Raw genomic sequence first — 15,733 nt, 5'->3', positions numbered from 1 at the left:
GGTGGGGAGACAGCAGAAGATGGAGAAATGTGTAGGATAAGAAGAAGAGAGAGAGTGATCTAGTTTTTTTTTATTTTTGGTTTAGTGCTCTCTCAGATGTCTGTTGATTTTATTTCATGTGAAACCTGGAAAAACCATTTTTTCTTCCGGGCTTCTGCCAATCTAAATGGATCATGAGAACTTCCAGAACTCAATGATTTGTTTTGGATTTGGATTCTGTTATGTACACATCCCTATTTTCATTTCTGAGAATCTTTTTTTAAATCATTCCAATGTATTTTTCATTGTCTCCATTTTATTCTTTAGGATATCCACAAGAAAGTGCTGTCACTGAATTTTAAGGATTGCCGTACAAAGATCCGCCACGTGGATGCTCATGCCACTATTAACGATGGTGTTGTTGTACAGGTCATGGGTGAGCTGTCTAATAACACTCAGCCAATGCGGAGATTCATGCAAACTTTTGTCCTTGCCCCTGAGGTATGTATCCAGGGAAATACTTGTCTATATTTTTGTATTTTAGATATTGCTGGGTTGTTGTAAGACTTTTTCCTTCGTTAAAAACCTCAAGTTCTAGATAAGAAATCTCATTATCTGGCTTTTACCCTCTAAAAACAAAACAAAACCCTACATTGTTGCCAGGACATTTTTTGCATCGTTTGCAATATCCACATATTGCCTATTCTTTATATTTCTAATGCCTCTCTCTGAATATTTTACCAATTCATTGAATTCTAAAATTTATAATATTCTCTTTTTATTTAGATATTCTTTATAGATGTGTTTTGCACTTGATACCCATTTCAATTTTTTTTCCAAACAGTCATTTCTTGAAACAGAATACTATTGGTGGCATTTGGAAGTCTTAAAATTTCTGTTTTCTCGTCTTTAAGAAACGTTCTCTCAAGATATTTAAATTCATCTGTTCTTACTTTGAATGTGCATTTACAACTTGTAGTTACCCTTTTTATTCAGAAACACATGAAACAAAGGAATATCACATACCCTTATTCCAATCTTGTCATTCGGGGTTGTCTGGTTGCAATTTGCAGCTGGAGTCAAAGTGAGAAAGAAATTGTCCAGCCAGTTCCTTTTGCCATATTTTAGATCAGAATCACTATACTTCTAAGCTCCAAAGACTACTGGAGTTACTTTGCTCACTATTCTGATACACCTTCCCCATCCTTCCTGCTGTACTCTTCTTTACATGCCAGTTCCACATATCTGACTCATCCATCTTGCATGCTAAGTCCCCCAAATACTAGGTGTAGTTCCTCAAAGAATTGAATTGCATATAACCTCCTTGGAAAGCTCAGTTTTTATCTACTATCAGGAAAAAGTTCCTTTACCTTTAAAGTTCCATTACCGGGAAGCTGGTGATTTTAGTGGCAACATTCTTTGCATGGTCAGGTGTAGGTGAACTATTTGCACTTAACATAAAGATGTTCACTTACTTCATGAACATAGGTCACCCATATTTTAACATTTTAGTTAACATCATCTAACTAGATACACCCGCCCCCTTTTAATGCACTATTATTTCTTGCAGGAATTTTTTAATGCATTTTAATTCATCCACAAACTTTTTCACAAAACTTTATTCCACAAAACATCCTTTTTGTATTTCCCATTGTTATGAAACTTCCTATACTTCTATAGCACTCTGAAATATAATTAGTTTGGGTCTTCCAAATAGCTTCCACACATCTTTTTTCCTTTAGCCTACTCCAATTTTGTTGGGATATAAATCTGTCATCTAATACTTTTTTCATGTAACACTCATATTAACTCTTCCTCTAGTCTTCTTTCTTTTACTTTGTTTCTTTTTTAACTTCATTTTTTTCCATGTTCAAGTTTTTCAAGATTATTCCTGGCACACTACAAAATATGTCTCACATTTGGAACCTTCCATAGCTTTTCTGTTTTTCACTAATTCTCAGTGTTTCATCACAAAAAGCCAACTGTGCTTTTAGATTCAAATTCCTTCACATGCTATGTGAATGCACAAATAGACTTATGCTTAAATTGTGTCTATAGCAAAAGAATTTCTTACTATTCACTAAGGAAAAACAATATTGTTACTAACTTAGCAATTCTTATTTTCATAGGCACCAAGAATAATTACTTTGACACCAATTCATGCTTCCTAATGTATATTTAAGCCTATTTATTGTTAAATCTGTATATTCATATTCATACATGTAATCTCAGCTCTGCTTCACAAGGTCACATCGCCTTCATTTTGATCTGCTTTTTCCTAGCTCTTTCCTGGTTTTTACACATTTTTTCTTTATTTCTTAGTTCATTTTTTATTATTTACTTGTTTTTTTAAACGTGGAATCTTTCTTAAGGCTCTGCTTGTTGACAGATGCCCCGTAAATGTTAATTCCTATTCCCATTATGAACCTTTCCCAACAGTTTTTAGGAAGAGAAGGAAAGAATATATTAGGTTACTAATAATAATTGTGTCTATGCCCCATATAGCTTTCCGTGCTACCAGATATTTTGTTCACATTTTGTCCATATGTCAGGGGGAAAAAAGCATTCACACCATTCTAAATAACATTTAGGGACTGAATTGCTACCTGACATACAGTTGCTCATATTCATCAACCAAATATGTCCTGGTCCACTCAAGATGTTTCCATTTTAGCGCTGTCCTATAAATCCAAAGGTAGTACTTGGCAGCTTGTTCTTCGGGTTTTATCCTTAATTTCTTATCATGTGTAATCTGTTTCTGTAAATCAAACCAAGTTATCTTTCCTTTCCAGCTCCAAACTTTAGTCGTTAGTACACAAAAAACGTACTATCTAGCTGACATATGAGGAATATTTTGACTGACTACTGGTGTATGTGGCTAAAGTCAGTCTTCCTATCTAGCAAGGCAAACATATCACTATTATCAAGAGATAAAAAGCATGTTCACCATAGTAAAGATAAGATTTTTGTTTATAATTTTTTTCTGGCTTATAATTTTACCCCCTGTGATGCTTGTCCAGATTTAATCGCATTTATATCCTGGTTTTTCTCCAAAAGCCTAAGGTTTCTGGGAGGGTCTTTCTTTTCCAAGGACTGGACATACCACAACATAGAAGATAACTGTACATAATGCTTTATTATAGTACACACTTTCTCCAACTATAGGCTGTTGCCCTGGGTTAACTCCACCCTTCTAGGCTTTACAAGGTGATGTAGCCATGTAAATAAGTCTTTGTTGCTTATAAAAGGTAAAGTGAAAACAAGCCACGATATCCTATGCAAACAACTTGGATAGATACATACAGTATATGTGCAACTACTTTTTGAAAAGAATCTCAAAATAGCAACAGAACATCAATCAATTTAAGAATTTACAAAATGTATAATCAAAATCACCAATCGCTAATGCTTAGACATTCCAACAATGAAGTTTCAGACTATACATTTATGATACATAAAATGTTATGTTTCAACTCTTTCTTTTCCCAGTTTAATGTATATATTGCAGCAATATATTTCAAATTGATAATGATTTTGAGCTTTACTTTGTTGTCATAATTCTTGGGAAAGTATTTTGCCAGTGTTCATTATTAAAATAATGAATGAAGTCTCTAAATGACTTTTAAAAAAGAAATGTGAGTAGAAAATAGGAATCAGCACCTCTTAGTAAAAGCAAGAGAACAACTGCCAATCTAGTTCTCTTTTGGACTCCTTATTTATGATTTCTCTAAGCAGGACTATTACTCCACTTTCTGATGGAGTTTTAAATTTAAATATTTAGATGCTTACTATTTGTAATACCATGATGAATAGTTGAAATAATGTAACTTCTCTGGTATCAGTTAAAGTTTAAACCAAGGATTTCCAGGAAAGTGGGGGCGTGCAAAAGATATGCTCCTAGCTTTTCTTGCAGAAATGCTGTCTAACAAAATATTATATAAAATACCAGCTAATACATCATAATACTGAATTGAAAGAATATAAAGTTTTATAGGAATTAAACTTTAAGAAAACAGACATTTCTGATCTCTATGACAAATAAATTAGCACTATCTGATCTTTAAAAGAGGATTTCCACGTCATTCTTCATGGGCCAAGTTCAGAAATCATTGTTTTATTTAGCATAATGCTATTGAACTACCATACTAAATAGTAGAGTGTCTATCACTAAAATTAATAAAATTCAATCTTGTCTTTTAATCATTGAGACCTATTGTATTTTGCTTAAAGTGATTCAGAGAGTTCAGAAATTAATAGTTAAGTTAGCAGTGCAAATCTTGTCTTGTATTTTCTGAATAGCACATATAGGTAAAACTGTTTTGGACTGACATTCCAGTACAAGTAGTCCTCAACGTACAACCCCAATTGGACCCAACATTTCTGTTGTTAAGTGAGACATTTTAAGTGAGTTTTGCCCCATTTTACAAATGTTCTTGCTACAATTGATAAATTAGTAATCAGTTAGCTAAATGAATTTGGCCTTCCCCGTTGACTTTGCTTGTTAGAAGATTACAAAAAGTGATCACATGACCTTGGGACACAGCAACGGTCATAAGAATGAACCAGTTGCCAAGTGTCTGAATTTTGATCACATGATCTTAGGGATGCTGCAAAGATTCATAACTATGAAAAATGGTCATAGGTCACATTTTTCAGTGCCGTTGTAACTTTGAATGGTCACTATACAAACTGTTCTAAATCTAGGATTACCTGAAAATGACTTCGGGATGACAGAATGAAACCAAATATATATGATCGAGCTGATTAATTTCATTTTTCACATTGTATTGTCTACAGGGATCAGTTGCAAACAAGTTTTATGTCCATAATGACATATTTCGCTACCAGGATGAAGTTTTTGGTGACTTGAATGCTGAACCTCCAGAGGGTAAATTCCATAATCTTAATTTTGTGTTTATGTCTTTTTGTGATTTTTTGTTAATAACTCCTCTAAATAGTGAAATGGCCAAAACATGACTTGCCTGCATAATTGAAAGATGCCTTTGAATAATAATAAAGTAAGACTTCTTTCACGTCCTAATGATTTGGTGAACTTGTCCATGCTGTTTACATGATAGCATTATACAAGTGGTCACTGTTAACCTTCTGGTGATTTTAGTTTAGTTTACAGCCCTGGGAATCCCTTGATGTCTCTATAAAATTCTACCCAGAACTTGTGAGATCTAATACTAGAACCCTGAAAGTCTATACTTTATCAGGATTTTGCTTTTGGATGGAAACCAAAGTAACCCAAAAACCTCTTTCCCATGTGTGCATCTGGCCATGTTATTATCAATTTGAAAAGTACGTATACAAAAATGTATATATCTAAAATGTACATATATTTAGTAAGCCATGAAAAATTGAATGAATATTATGAGCTGTCCTTTTAATTTGTACGTTTTCCCCCCTCCCTTCCCAGAATCAGAGGAAGAGGCAGAAGAACCTGAGGAAAGGCAACAGACTCCAGAGGCAGTTGCTGATGATTCAGCAGCTTACTATGAACAGTCTGTCAGGTGAGTCAACCCGACACTCCAGTTACCCTGTCTTTTCTTGCTCTAGCTGAAATAAAAGTCCAATTCTCGGAAAATCCAGTCTTATCTCACTTTCGTTTAAAAGTCGCCACTCATACCTCTGCTGATAGATAACAGAAGGTCCATTATTCTAAAATCAAATTTTCAGCATTCAGCAGTAATTGGCAATCTTTTTCTTAGAATATGTAAACACCTATCAGTTATTTTTATTTTTAGAAATAATGTATTTGGAAGCCATAGTTTCCATGTGTAGTTCAAGAAAAGAAATTGAATGATTTTAAAAAAATGATGGAAGTATTACTGATTTCATCCAAGAAAACATTTTTGCGCGTCAATATAGAATTGAATTAAATTATTATAGTGGATATTTTATAAATAACTGAACATTTTATAAATACCCCACAATGTATGGTTTAGAAACAGTAAAGATTCTGTTATTGAACTGTGTAGACAAATTGCTGACTATAATGAAAAGATCTTTCATCAGCAGCAATGATTTGGAGGAGCAGCTAGAAGAATCAGTTGTGGAACCGGAACCGGAACCAGAAGCTGAGGCTGAACAAGAGCCTGAAGTAGAAGTTCAAGAAGAAAAGCCTGAACTAGTGATAGAGGAAGCAGCTCCTGAGGAAGCTATTGAGAAGAGTCCTTCCCCGGTTCCTACCGATCCAACACCTGTTATTCAAGAAGACTCTAGAGTAATACAAGAAATTTCTCTGTTCTTCCATAAATGTGTTATTTTTTTTAAATGTTCAATGTTCAATTCTGCTAATTTTTCTGACTTTTTAATTCCTTAACGTTGCATCACTAAGTTAATTACTGTTAAAATTTGTTTTTAATGTTATTGTATCACCCAATCTGATAATATCCTTAAAATAGTGTGAACTTAAAGCACTACCAAAATCCTCACATTTTTTTCCTACATGGTTATAAGATGTTTCACTTATAGCTTATTGACAAAATGACAATATTTCCATAGACATCCAGTGGCAAATATACCATATTTCTGGCAACCAACTAGTGGTTGAGGAAATTTGTAACAGCTACTTGAAGTCCTTTACTATGACCTATAGTGTGATAATGAGCTTTATCTAAGTCCTATTTGAACATAAGAGATTATGGTTATACAACACAGAACTCTGTAATGTATCGTGCCTTTCTTAAATGTAGTAATTCCTCTGAAGGAAAGCACTCCATGGTGGAAAGGAACTCAGACGTAACCATCAGTATTTGCATTTAAATGTTGTATAAGAACCAAATGTGTATAAATCTTCCTATTTATGGTTTATCTATGCAGTAACAAAGCATTGACAGTGACTTTAGTAGTCAACGTTAATCATCTTTGTTTTCGTTAATTGCCAGTACTTAGAACCAATTATTTTAAAGTTTTATTCTTAACTGCTGAGATAATTTGAAGGAAAATTTTAAATGGTGACAAATATTAAATACTGAGTATATACTTGTCATGTAAATGAGTCTCTGCACCAGTGGAATTGAAAAAGGTAGAAGTTGAGCGGGGCAGCCTTGAAGGTACCTTGTAGGTATTTTGTACAGTATTGTTAATAAAACTTTTTTTCTTCCAGACATCTTCATGGGCATCTGTGACAAGTAAGAATTTACCACCCAGTGGAGCAGTTCCAGTATCAGGCATACCACCCCATGTTGTCAAATTGCCTACATCACAGGTAAGAACCAGCCACCAAATTCATGCCAGAGTAATCAACAAGTTTAGTGCAATCTATAGATGCCATGAATTTACAATTAATTTGAATTTTTAGCATTAGTTGTTGTTTGTGGAATGTTCAGCGTAAGTGGCAAATGGCACTTTCCTTCCTTAAACCAGCAAACTGCTGAAGCTGCGCAGTGTTTTCATGAATGCTGAAAACCACTGAAAATAGGCTGTATATTAAAAATATGCAGCTTCAGCGGTTCATGAAAAATTGCACAACTTCAGCAATTCATTGGTAAGGAGAGTGCCATATGCCATTTTTAGTCGTAGGCAGCCTGCACAAGTTTTCTGTAGGTTGGATGTTCTTAACTCGGGGATTGCCTGTACTTGAAACACAGTATTAAAAGAAAAGGAAGCAGTAATATATTTCACATCCATTTTATTGGTTCTCCCAACTCCCAATAACATTAGCCTGTTTCTAAAATTTCTCAGGAGAAAATTTGATTAAGAAGAATGGGGATTTTTTTTTTTAGTTAAAAACACTAGGCTCTAGAGGGCTTTGCTTCTAATTATATAATTGTCTTCTAGACATATCATTTGCACTTGTTTTCTATTCTTCTTCAACCCCCTCCCCCCCATGATTTTGAGGAGACACTGCCACATTAAAGATTAAATGCAACTGTCTATTCTGATCAGAAATGGATGAAAAATATTGTGGAAAGGAAGCATTTGTTATCAGCGCTACTGTAGGCTTCAATGGCAAGTGTGTTAAATGAAAGAAAGAGCTTAGTTTTCTCCATTCTATCTTTGAAGCTTGTTTTCCCTTTTTTCCACTGGTTCCTAATGATTACAGTTAGAATACATTTTAATTTTTCTTGTCTTCTGTACACTCTCATTTTATGCTGATACATTTTGCAGCCCCGTCCTGAATCTAAGCCTGAATCCCAAACTCCACCACAGAGACCTCAGCGGGACCAGAGGGTGAGAGAGCAACGGACAAACATCCCGCTACAAAGAGGCCCTAGAACAAGTAAGAAAACTAAATTCTGTATTTGGTGTATAGAAGAATTGTATGGTGGTGATACTGTATAGTTTTTAAAAGGGAGTTCAGTATTGAATAAAATTATTAAAACATCCCGACTCCTGTGCTCAGGTTAAAAAATGCAAAAATATTTCTTAAAGAGTTGGGAAAGAATATGAGAACAAATTAATTCTATGTAGACACTTTATTCTACTTTGAAGACTTTGGTAAGATGGCACTTACATGTTAACAATGAAGCCTCTTAAATAGGAATAAGTGGATCAATTGTTGCATCCTGTTTGTAATTTCATTTGTGTAATTAATGACTTCAGATTTACTGTAAACAAAGATTAAGGTAGACGCTGTTTCATTTTCTTTATTATCATTATATTCTTACACCACAATTAACTTATTTATTTAAGTACGGGAAGGAGAACAGGGTGACATGGAAACCAGACGGATTGTGAGGTACCCTGACAGTCACCAGCTCTTTGTTGGGAACCTTCCTCATGACGTTGATAAATCGGAACTAAAGGACTTCTTTCAAAGTAAGCTGTGAACATTGCTTTTCTATTGGTTGGAGCTTGCTATTGGTGGCGGTTTAAAAGTACATGCTTATTTTCACAGAACAGTCTAATGTATGATCAAAGAACTTGCAAACTCTCTTGCAGGCTATGGAAATGTTGTAGAACTGCGTATCAACAGTGGAGGAAAACTGCCTAACTTTGGATTTGTGGTATTTGATGATCCAGAACCAGTTCAGAAGATCCTTGGCAATAGGGTACATTAAATTTAAATTAATAAACTTTTAAGTGATCTGGCCATATTGAAATTTGTTAAATATCTGTCCTTTTGAAATAAAACAACATATTTGTATTAAAAACAAAAACTAATCACCGGAATGCTTCTGCTTTTATGTTGGCAGACGTTTGCTAAAATGGTATTAATAAGAGTGGTACATAGCTACCGTTGTTAGATTATTACTGCATTAATTTGCGATAGTCATTTAAAATAATTGTTAAATACATGTCAATTTCATTCTAGTTCAGTGATGGCGAACCTTTTTTCCTTTGGGTGCCAAAAGCGCACGGGAATCCCCCCCTGCATTGTGCCCACCTGCACATGTACGTGTAACCCCCTCCATTCTCCCCCCCCCCCGGGGTGGACATTGCATCTTTGGAGTCTGGAGATGGCGAAAATGCCTCTTCCCGTCAACCCGGACACCCTCCGGAAGCCGGAAATGGCTGGTTTCTGAACTTCAGGTGGGCCGTTGCGCTGTTTTTTGCTCTGCTCAGGCTCCAGGAAAGCCTCCTGAAGCCTGGGGAGAGTGAAAATGGCCTCCCCACATCTTCCGGAAGACCGAAAATCAGCTGGCCAGTGTGGGCATGCACGCTGGAGCTGACATAGGGCAATGCCTCACGTGTCTTCAGATATGGCTCTGCCACATCTATGGCATGTGTGCCATAAGTTCGCCATCACGGCTCTAGTTATTCTGAAGGATATATATTATATCATATATATATCATATATATTGGGTTTCTGTCTGGATGGACTCTTGTGACGAGCCTAATGACAGAGAGTGGAAGTGTGACCTTCCTCCCACACTTGGGCATACCAGGGGTTGTGACTTTAAGTATATATATATATATATATACCAGGGGTATATATATATGATTTTTTTAAATAAAAAAAATCTAATAGATACCTTTCACCCTGGCTTCGCTGATAACGGATAAGAGCCTGTGGCCTAATGGCTAAGATCTCTTCCTAGTTAGCATGTAATATAGCCCAGGTTCAAATCCCAGTAAGGGTATGGCTAGCTGATGAGAGCTAAATAGCTTGAAATAGATCTATACTAGTCTCCCTTTATTTATTTATCAGCACAAATACAACATACATACATACATACATACATACATACATACATATATCCTATATATTAGGATACTTTGGTACTTTTTGAAATCATAATAGTAAATGTGAGGATAGTTCACCACTTTAATGAATAATTGTGGATAGCCGGATTGCTTGGACCCCACAAATTTGTTCTCTTGGATTTTCAGGAAGCCCTGAAGGACAGAATAGGAAATATAATAGCCCTTGTCTCAACAACAACACTCTATTGTATGTTGAAATGGGACCAAACTGATGGGCAGGGGAGCATTCAGTGTTCTTATGGCTTTGCATAGGAGTTTCATAAGTAATCCCAACTTGTTAAAGAAATACATGGACTATGGTGTGGTTTGAATTCCCAGAAACAACATATACCTATTTTGAAACAGGTGGTAGGATTCACAGCGTTAACTTTTAGCCTTTTGAAAGATTAAATAAATTAGGTTGCAATTCCATGCTCCCCAGAAAGAGATCATGGTGAATCTAGTCAGTCTTGCTTCTTAGTAGACTTGGATTGCACTTTTGCTGTTGACTGTTCTGAATAGCTTTTTTTGGTCTCTTGACCCCCCCCCCCCTTTTCTCTTGCAGCCAATCATGTTCAGAGGAGAAGTGCGCTTGAATGTAGAAGAGAAAAAAACACGAGCAGCCAGGGAGGGTGATCGTCGAGACAACAGACCCCGTGGGCCTGGTGGCACCCGTGGGGGGCTGGGAGGTGGGATTCGAGGCCCTCCACGTGGAGGAATGTCTCAGAAACCAGGATTTGCCACTGGAAGGGGCATCGGGCAACGTCAGTGATTAACGGATGATGAGAGGAGACAAACCCTTCTTCCTGCAGATTTGTGAATTTCAGCCTTGGGTATCTTGGAATGTGGTCCTACCCTGTTATAGACTGCTACGTTTGATACAATTTTGGCTCATTTTGTTTGTGTTTGGTTTTGTGATTTTTCTTCCTAGTCCTTGTCCCAGACTCCAGCTTTGTGGAACAATATTTCAGGAAAAGTTGGATTTTAGAAAGAATTACCAAATCCTTGCTCGCTCGCTGCAGACATATGGACTGGATATATATATATTTTTTTGGTACCAGTGATTTTTCCTAATGGAAGTGTGGCGCTTTTCTTCTTTTTCCTTACTGACATGAGGTGCGCTTTAGTCAGTGGAATTACCCTTTTTACCTGCATGTGTTCTGGAGCCTATAGGAAAATCTAGCACCTGACAAACATTTCAAGGGCAGGGAAATCCGTATACCCCTTGGGAGGTGGGGTCATAGGACCTCTTCGTTCCCAGTCTGGAGATGTTGCTGTTTGGAAATCGACGTTACCCTTTTTTTTTTTTTTTGTGGCGTTGTAAAAGTGGAATAAAGGGTATTCATAGAATATTTTCTTTTGGTACATGATCACGAAAAGGAATTCTCACTACTGTTTTACCACTTACAAGGATTGTGGGATAGGTTTTAAATGTCTAGAAATTGACTCTTTAAAACACTCTTCCTGAACTTGTAAAAAAATTTTTTTTTATTGAAATAGGGACTTTTTCATGTTTAGTTTGTATTTGTATTAAAACCGAAACAAAATTGTTGTGCCTTCTATTTATCTCTCATTCCAGTCTTGGCAAATTGTTAAAAAAATAAAAAAAAGTATAGATTTGCTTTATTCAGTTTTGGAGTATGTTGAAATCTTTCATGAGATTTTTGTCCCTTTCTCATTGTCACATGTTTTTATAGTTGCACAGTTTTGTTTTTAATAGCCTTATATATTTGTGTAATGCTTTTGAGGAGTTTCAGAGGCACAGCTATGTGTTGACACTGTTATTAGCTCTGAAGTGAGTGCCTTCCACAATTACATGACTGTGGGAAATTAAATCATAAATCTTTATAATATGCACATGTTCAATTTACAAAGTATGTTCCTATGTGTTAAGACTTAGATTGGCTTTAAAATAAGCCAAACTAATAAGGGGAAACGATAAAGTCCAATTTCTGATAATACCAATTTTTCACTGTGATTATATTCATGGCATTCGATAAGCTATGAAACATCAGTCTTCGCTGAATGTATGTAAAATAAAATAAAATAACATTGCCTGCAGGCAAATGGGAAAATAAAATTGTGGCTGTGGGGAATGCCTGATAGTCTTCTCCATTATATATTAAGACCATCACACTGTGCATGGCCTCTAGAAAACCAACTGCAGTACCTATTTAAAAGCAGTATGGCTGGTAATAACCATATTTAGAATACAGCTGAATATTGTTCATGGACCACCATACTAGAGAATTTTTAAAATTGCAATTTTATTGTGATGGTGACACCTGATGACATGCTGCATCTGAATTCAGTTGTTATTGGTATTCTGTGGTTGATAAAGGGGACAAATTACCTTTTGATAGTTTTAAACTTAGATTTGTAATTAGAGGATTGGGGGGGGACTAAGATTTAAGCTTAAGAGGCTGATTTAGTAGCTATCGTGAATCATGCTACAGCATTTTGCTCTGGACTGAAATATGTTCCTTGAATGTCCCTTTTAATTTAAGTAAATTGCATTTGGTATATTATTTAAGCACATGGCAGCAATATAAATAAAAGCAAACTTCTATCCAGTTGCAATGAGAAATTAAAATTTGGAAAGGCCATAAGCAAGTATTACCTAGTAAATAGCTTGTAGAAGAATACTGTTTATGACAGTTTATGAGAGAAAAGCCTTTAGATTAATAGCTACTGATGGCTTTTATTCTCCACTGATCTATACTGTGATATATGAATATGTATCAGATTACATGTTAAAAGGACTTCATACTGAATTATTTTAAACAAATCTGGTGTCTTCCCCCCTCCCTCTTCCTGCTTTCTGCACCCAAGTAGTACCACATTCTAACATTTCCTTGTATGGTATTTGTGCTTTCCTTGATCATTTTGCTTGCTCCTTTTTGCATCTTTACTGTTCTTGAATAATATTGTAATCTATATGAACGAGATGTTTTCAGTGTGTTCAGTTTCGTCTTTCTCCCTGTAGCCACAAATTATTTTATCTTTTACTGTGCTTCCCATACAAGACATGTTTACTACCCATATCTCTCAGCTAATGCTGTATTAAATGTGAACAATTAGTTTTTGCTTACATTTGGGCAATATTAGTGTGCATTCCTAAAATTTAGAGATAGCTTGTTGGAATTGCCGGTTATTTTTCCAACCAATGCATTAAATTTGGTATCGACTGTAAACTCTTTGCTCAGCCCTAACTTCAGATCATTTGTGAACAGAGCTGGCTACTTTCCTGTCTTGTAAACAATCGCAGAGACATTTTGTAAAAAAACAAATATTTCAAAACTAATTGCTTCATTGCCCTTTGGATTTGTTTTACCATTTCTCTAAAAAAGCCAAACCCAACCCTACGCCTCAGTTCTTTATTGTTTGTAGAAGTTTCTATAACCCTTACTAGAAACCAACAAGTTTTGGCAAAGGCATCTGCCTTACATGGTAAGTAATGAAGGAAGACAAATATTGATCTGCAATCTCCTTCTTAAGTAATTCCTTATCCAATATTTTAATTACCATTCTAGCCAGGTTGCTGACGTGACTTCTGATGTGTTAAAGGTCTGATTAATTGTACTCAACCTTTTTGCATGCATTCTAAATTTCCATTTATTTGGCTAAATTTAATTCTTTGTGGTTTCAACAAGCCTTCCAGTTTTTGAAGACCGCCTTTAGCATCTATGCCAATAGCCTCATGGACTATAGTACATTTTGCAGGCATTTATATGTTAACTGTTCTTTAAAGATTCTAGAATCTATTTGACTCTTTGGACTACTTTCCCTTGAAATTCCCTTTTTACTGACTGATCCTGAGTTTTCAGAACTTACCTCTTGAAATAAAATGTGGTTTAGTGAACTGCTATGATAATTTTCTGTGGAATAAATAAATGAAATGTGATTTTTGTTTTCTTTCCAGTAGTTCAATAACTTGCATCTAATAGTAGCTCAGAATTGTACTTAGAATTTAAAATTTAAATCATCTTTATTCTGAAGATTTTTAGAAACCTCTTTGTTATACATTGATGTTTATCCAGTGCTTTGTGAAGATAATTGCAGTTACTTCCTTCTGCAATGCTCTTTCGGTTATCTCCCTGATTTTGCTTTAGATCATCCTGATTAGTTGGGTCAGGAGAAAAACTATATCCCCAGTACTAAATTATTTTGAGATTAATCTCCCTTGCACTATTTCTTCAGCCTTGCATGTATTTTACAGATTTTTATTGAATTTCTCAGATTAATTTTACTCCAGATTATCACATCCACTAGTTAGAGGTAGTCCCCGATTTACAATCATTTATTTAGTGACCATTCAAAAAAGAAAATATGACGGGTTCTCATATTAGCCACTGTCACAGCAACCCTACAGTCATGTCATCAACATTCAGGTGCTTGGCAACCAGCATATATGATGATAGCAATATCCCAGGATCGTGTGATCACTTCCAGCTAGCTTCCAACAGTCAATGTGGGAACGTAACCACATGATTCACTTAACAACTATGGCAAAAAGTCATGAAATAGTTTGTGACTTAACTGCCTTCCTTAGCAACATAAATTGTGGTCCCAATTGTGGCTCCAATTGTGGCTGTAAATAGAGGATTACCAGTATCTGTACAGTTGGTTATGTCCAAACTTCTACACTGCTCATAAGTGATCCTCTACTAAACTGCAGCCATTTCAGTCTCTGCATTATGCCTGTGAACTGTTTCTAATAAATGATTGGATTTATCAAGTTAAATCTTACCACTGTCTTAAATTTTTTTTCATATGCTCCCCAAAACTCATACTTTCCTCCCCAAATCAACTTAAAACCTGTCTTCATGTGAGCCATTAGCAGTGTACAGCAATTTAGCAATCTCCAATGTTTCTGACTTGGGTGGAGGAGAGGAGATGGTTTCGCGTTGACGTAGGGTTGTGGATCCTGGTGTAATAGCAATAGTACTTAGATGTATATGCTGTTTCACAGTGCTTTACAACCCTTTAAGTGATTTACAGTTAGCCTATTGCCCCCAACAGTTGAGTCCTCATTTTACCCACCTCGGAAGGATGGAAGGCTGAGTCAGCTTTGAGCCTGGTGAGACTCGAACTGCCACTAGCAGTCAGCTGAAGTAGCCTGCAGTGCTGCACTCTAACCATTGTGCCACCTTGGCATAAAATGGCCATAAGTCACTGATTTCAGTGCCATTGTAACTTTGAACTGTCACTAAACGAATGGTTGTAAGTCAAGGACTATTTGTATTGCTAAATGTGTTTTCTATGAATAAAGGAATGCAGCAGGTTGAGTACATTGTAACAGTTCAACCACATCCTGGCAAGGACACGAGTACTGTTTTCAGTCCTGCTTGAAATAGGAATAGAGCCTCACAGCCAGGAGCTGCCCATCCAACAGCACACATGAATCCAGGAAGACTTCTCACTTGGGCACTTGGGATAGCAGCATAATGCAAAATGTCATCTGTATATTGAAACTATTAAACTATGGGCGGATAGATGACCCCTCTAAGCAGCTTGATCTAAAAGTTAAAAAGTAGGTCCCAGGATCAAACCTCTGCATATAGGGCAGACCACAAAGTTCATCTTCCCAACAATCACTAACTGGAAACTTACCCAA

The 15,733-nt window shown here is 36.0% G+C and overlaps 1 protein-coding gene across 3 annotated transcripts in view; it reads left to right on the top strand.

Annotated features, from left to right (window-relative positions):
• Positions 1-11,746, top strand: part of G3BP1 (G3BP stress granule assembly factor 1) — a 32,412-nt gene extending 20,666 nt beyond the window's left edge. Inside the window, exons 4-12 of one of the 3 annotated variants that reach the window (XM_014063123.2) lie at positions 307-480; positions 4,777-4,867; positions 5,402-5,495; positions 6,004-6,208; positions 7,094-7,195; positions 8,098-8,209; positions 8,623-8,748; positions 8,851-8,981; positions 10,682-11,746. In XM_014063123.2, coding sequence (XP_013918598.1) covers positions 307-480; positions 4,777-4,867; positions 5,402-5,495; positions 6,004-6,208; positions 7,094-7,195; positions 8,098-8,209; positions 8,623-8,748; positions 8,851-8,981; positions 10,682-10,888 — 1,242 coding nt within the window. In that variant the 3' untranslated portion in view covers positions 10,889-11,746. Of the gene's footprint in view, positions 1-306; positions 481-4,776; positions 4,868-5,401; positions 5,496-6,000; positions 6,209-7,093; positions 7,196-8,097; positions 8,210-8,622; positions 8,749-8,850; positions 8,982-10,681 lie in introns of all 3 variants that reach the window. The other 2 variants (XM_087709425.1, XM_087709424.1) reach the window with 2 other exon arrangements.
• Positions 11,747-15,733: the final 3,987 nt, after the last annotated feature.

This window comes from Thamnophis sirtalis, unplaced genomic scaffold (genome assembly GCF_051295495.1).
Source record: "Thamnophis sirtalis isolate CommonGarterSnake01/CBP01778 unplaced genomic scaffold, rThaSir2_p1.2 scaffold_3, whole genome shotgun sequence".
Taxonomy (NCBI): domain Eukaryota; kingdom Metazoa; phylum Chordata; class Lepidosauria; order Squamata; family Natricidae; genus Thamnophis; species Thamnophis sirtalis.
This window is presented reverse-complemented; position numbering and strand designations above follow the sequence as displayed.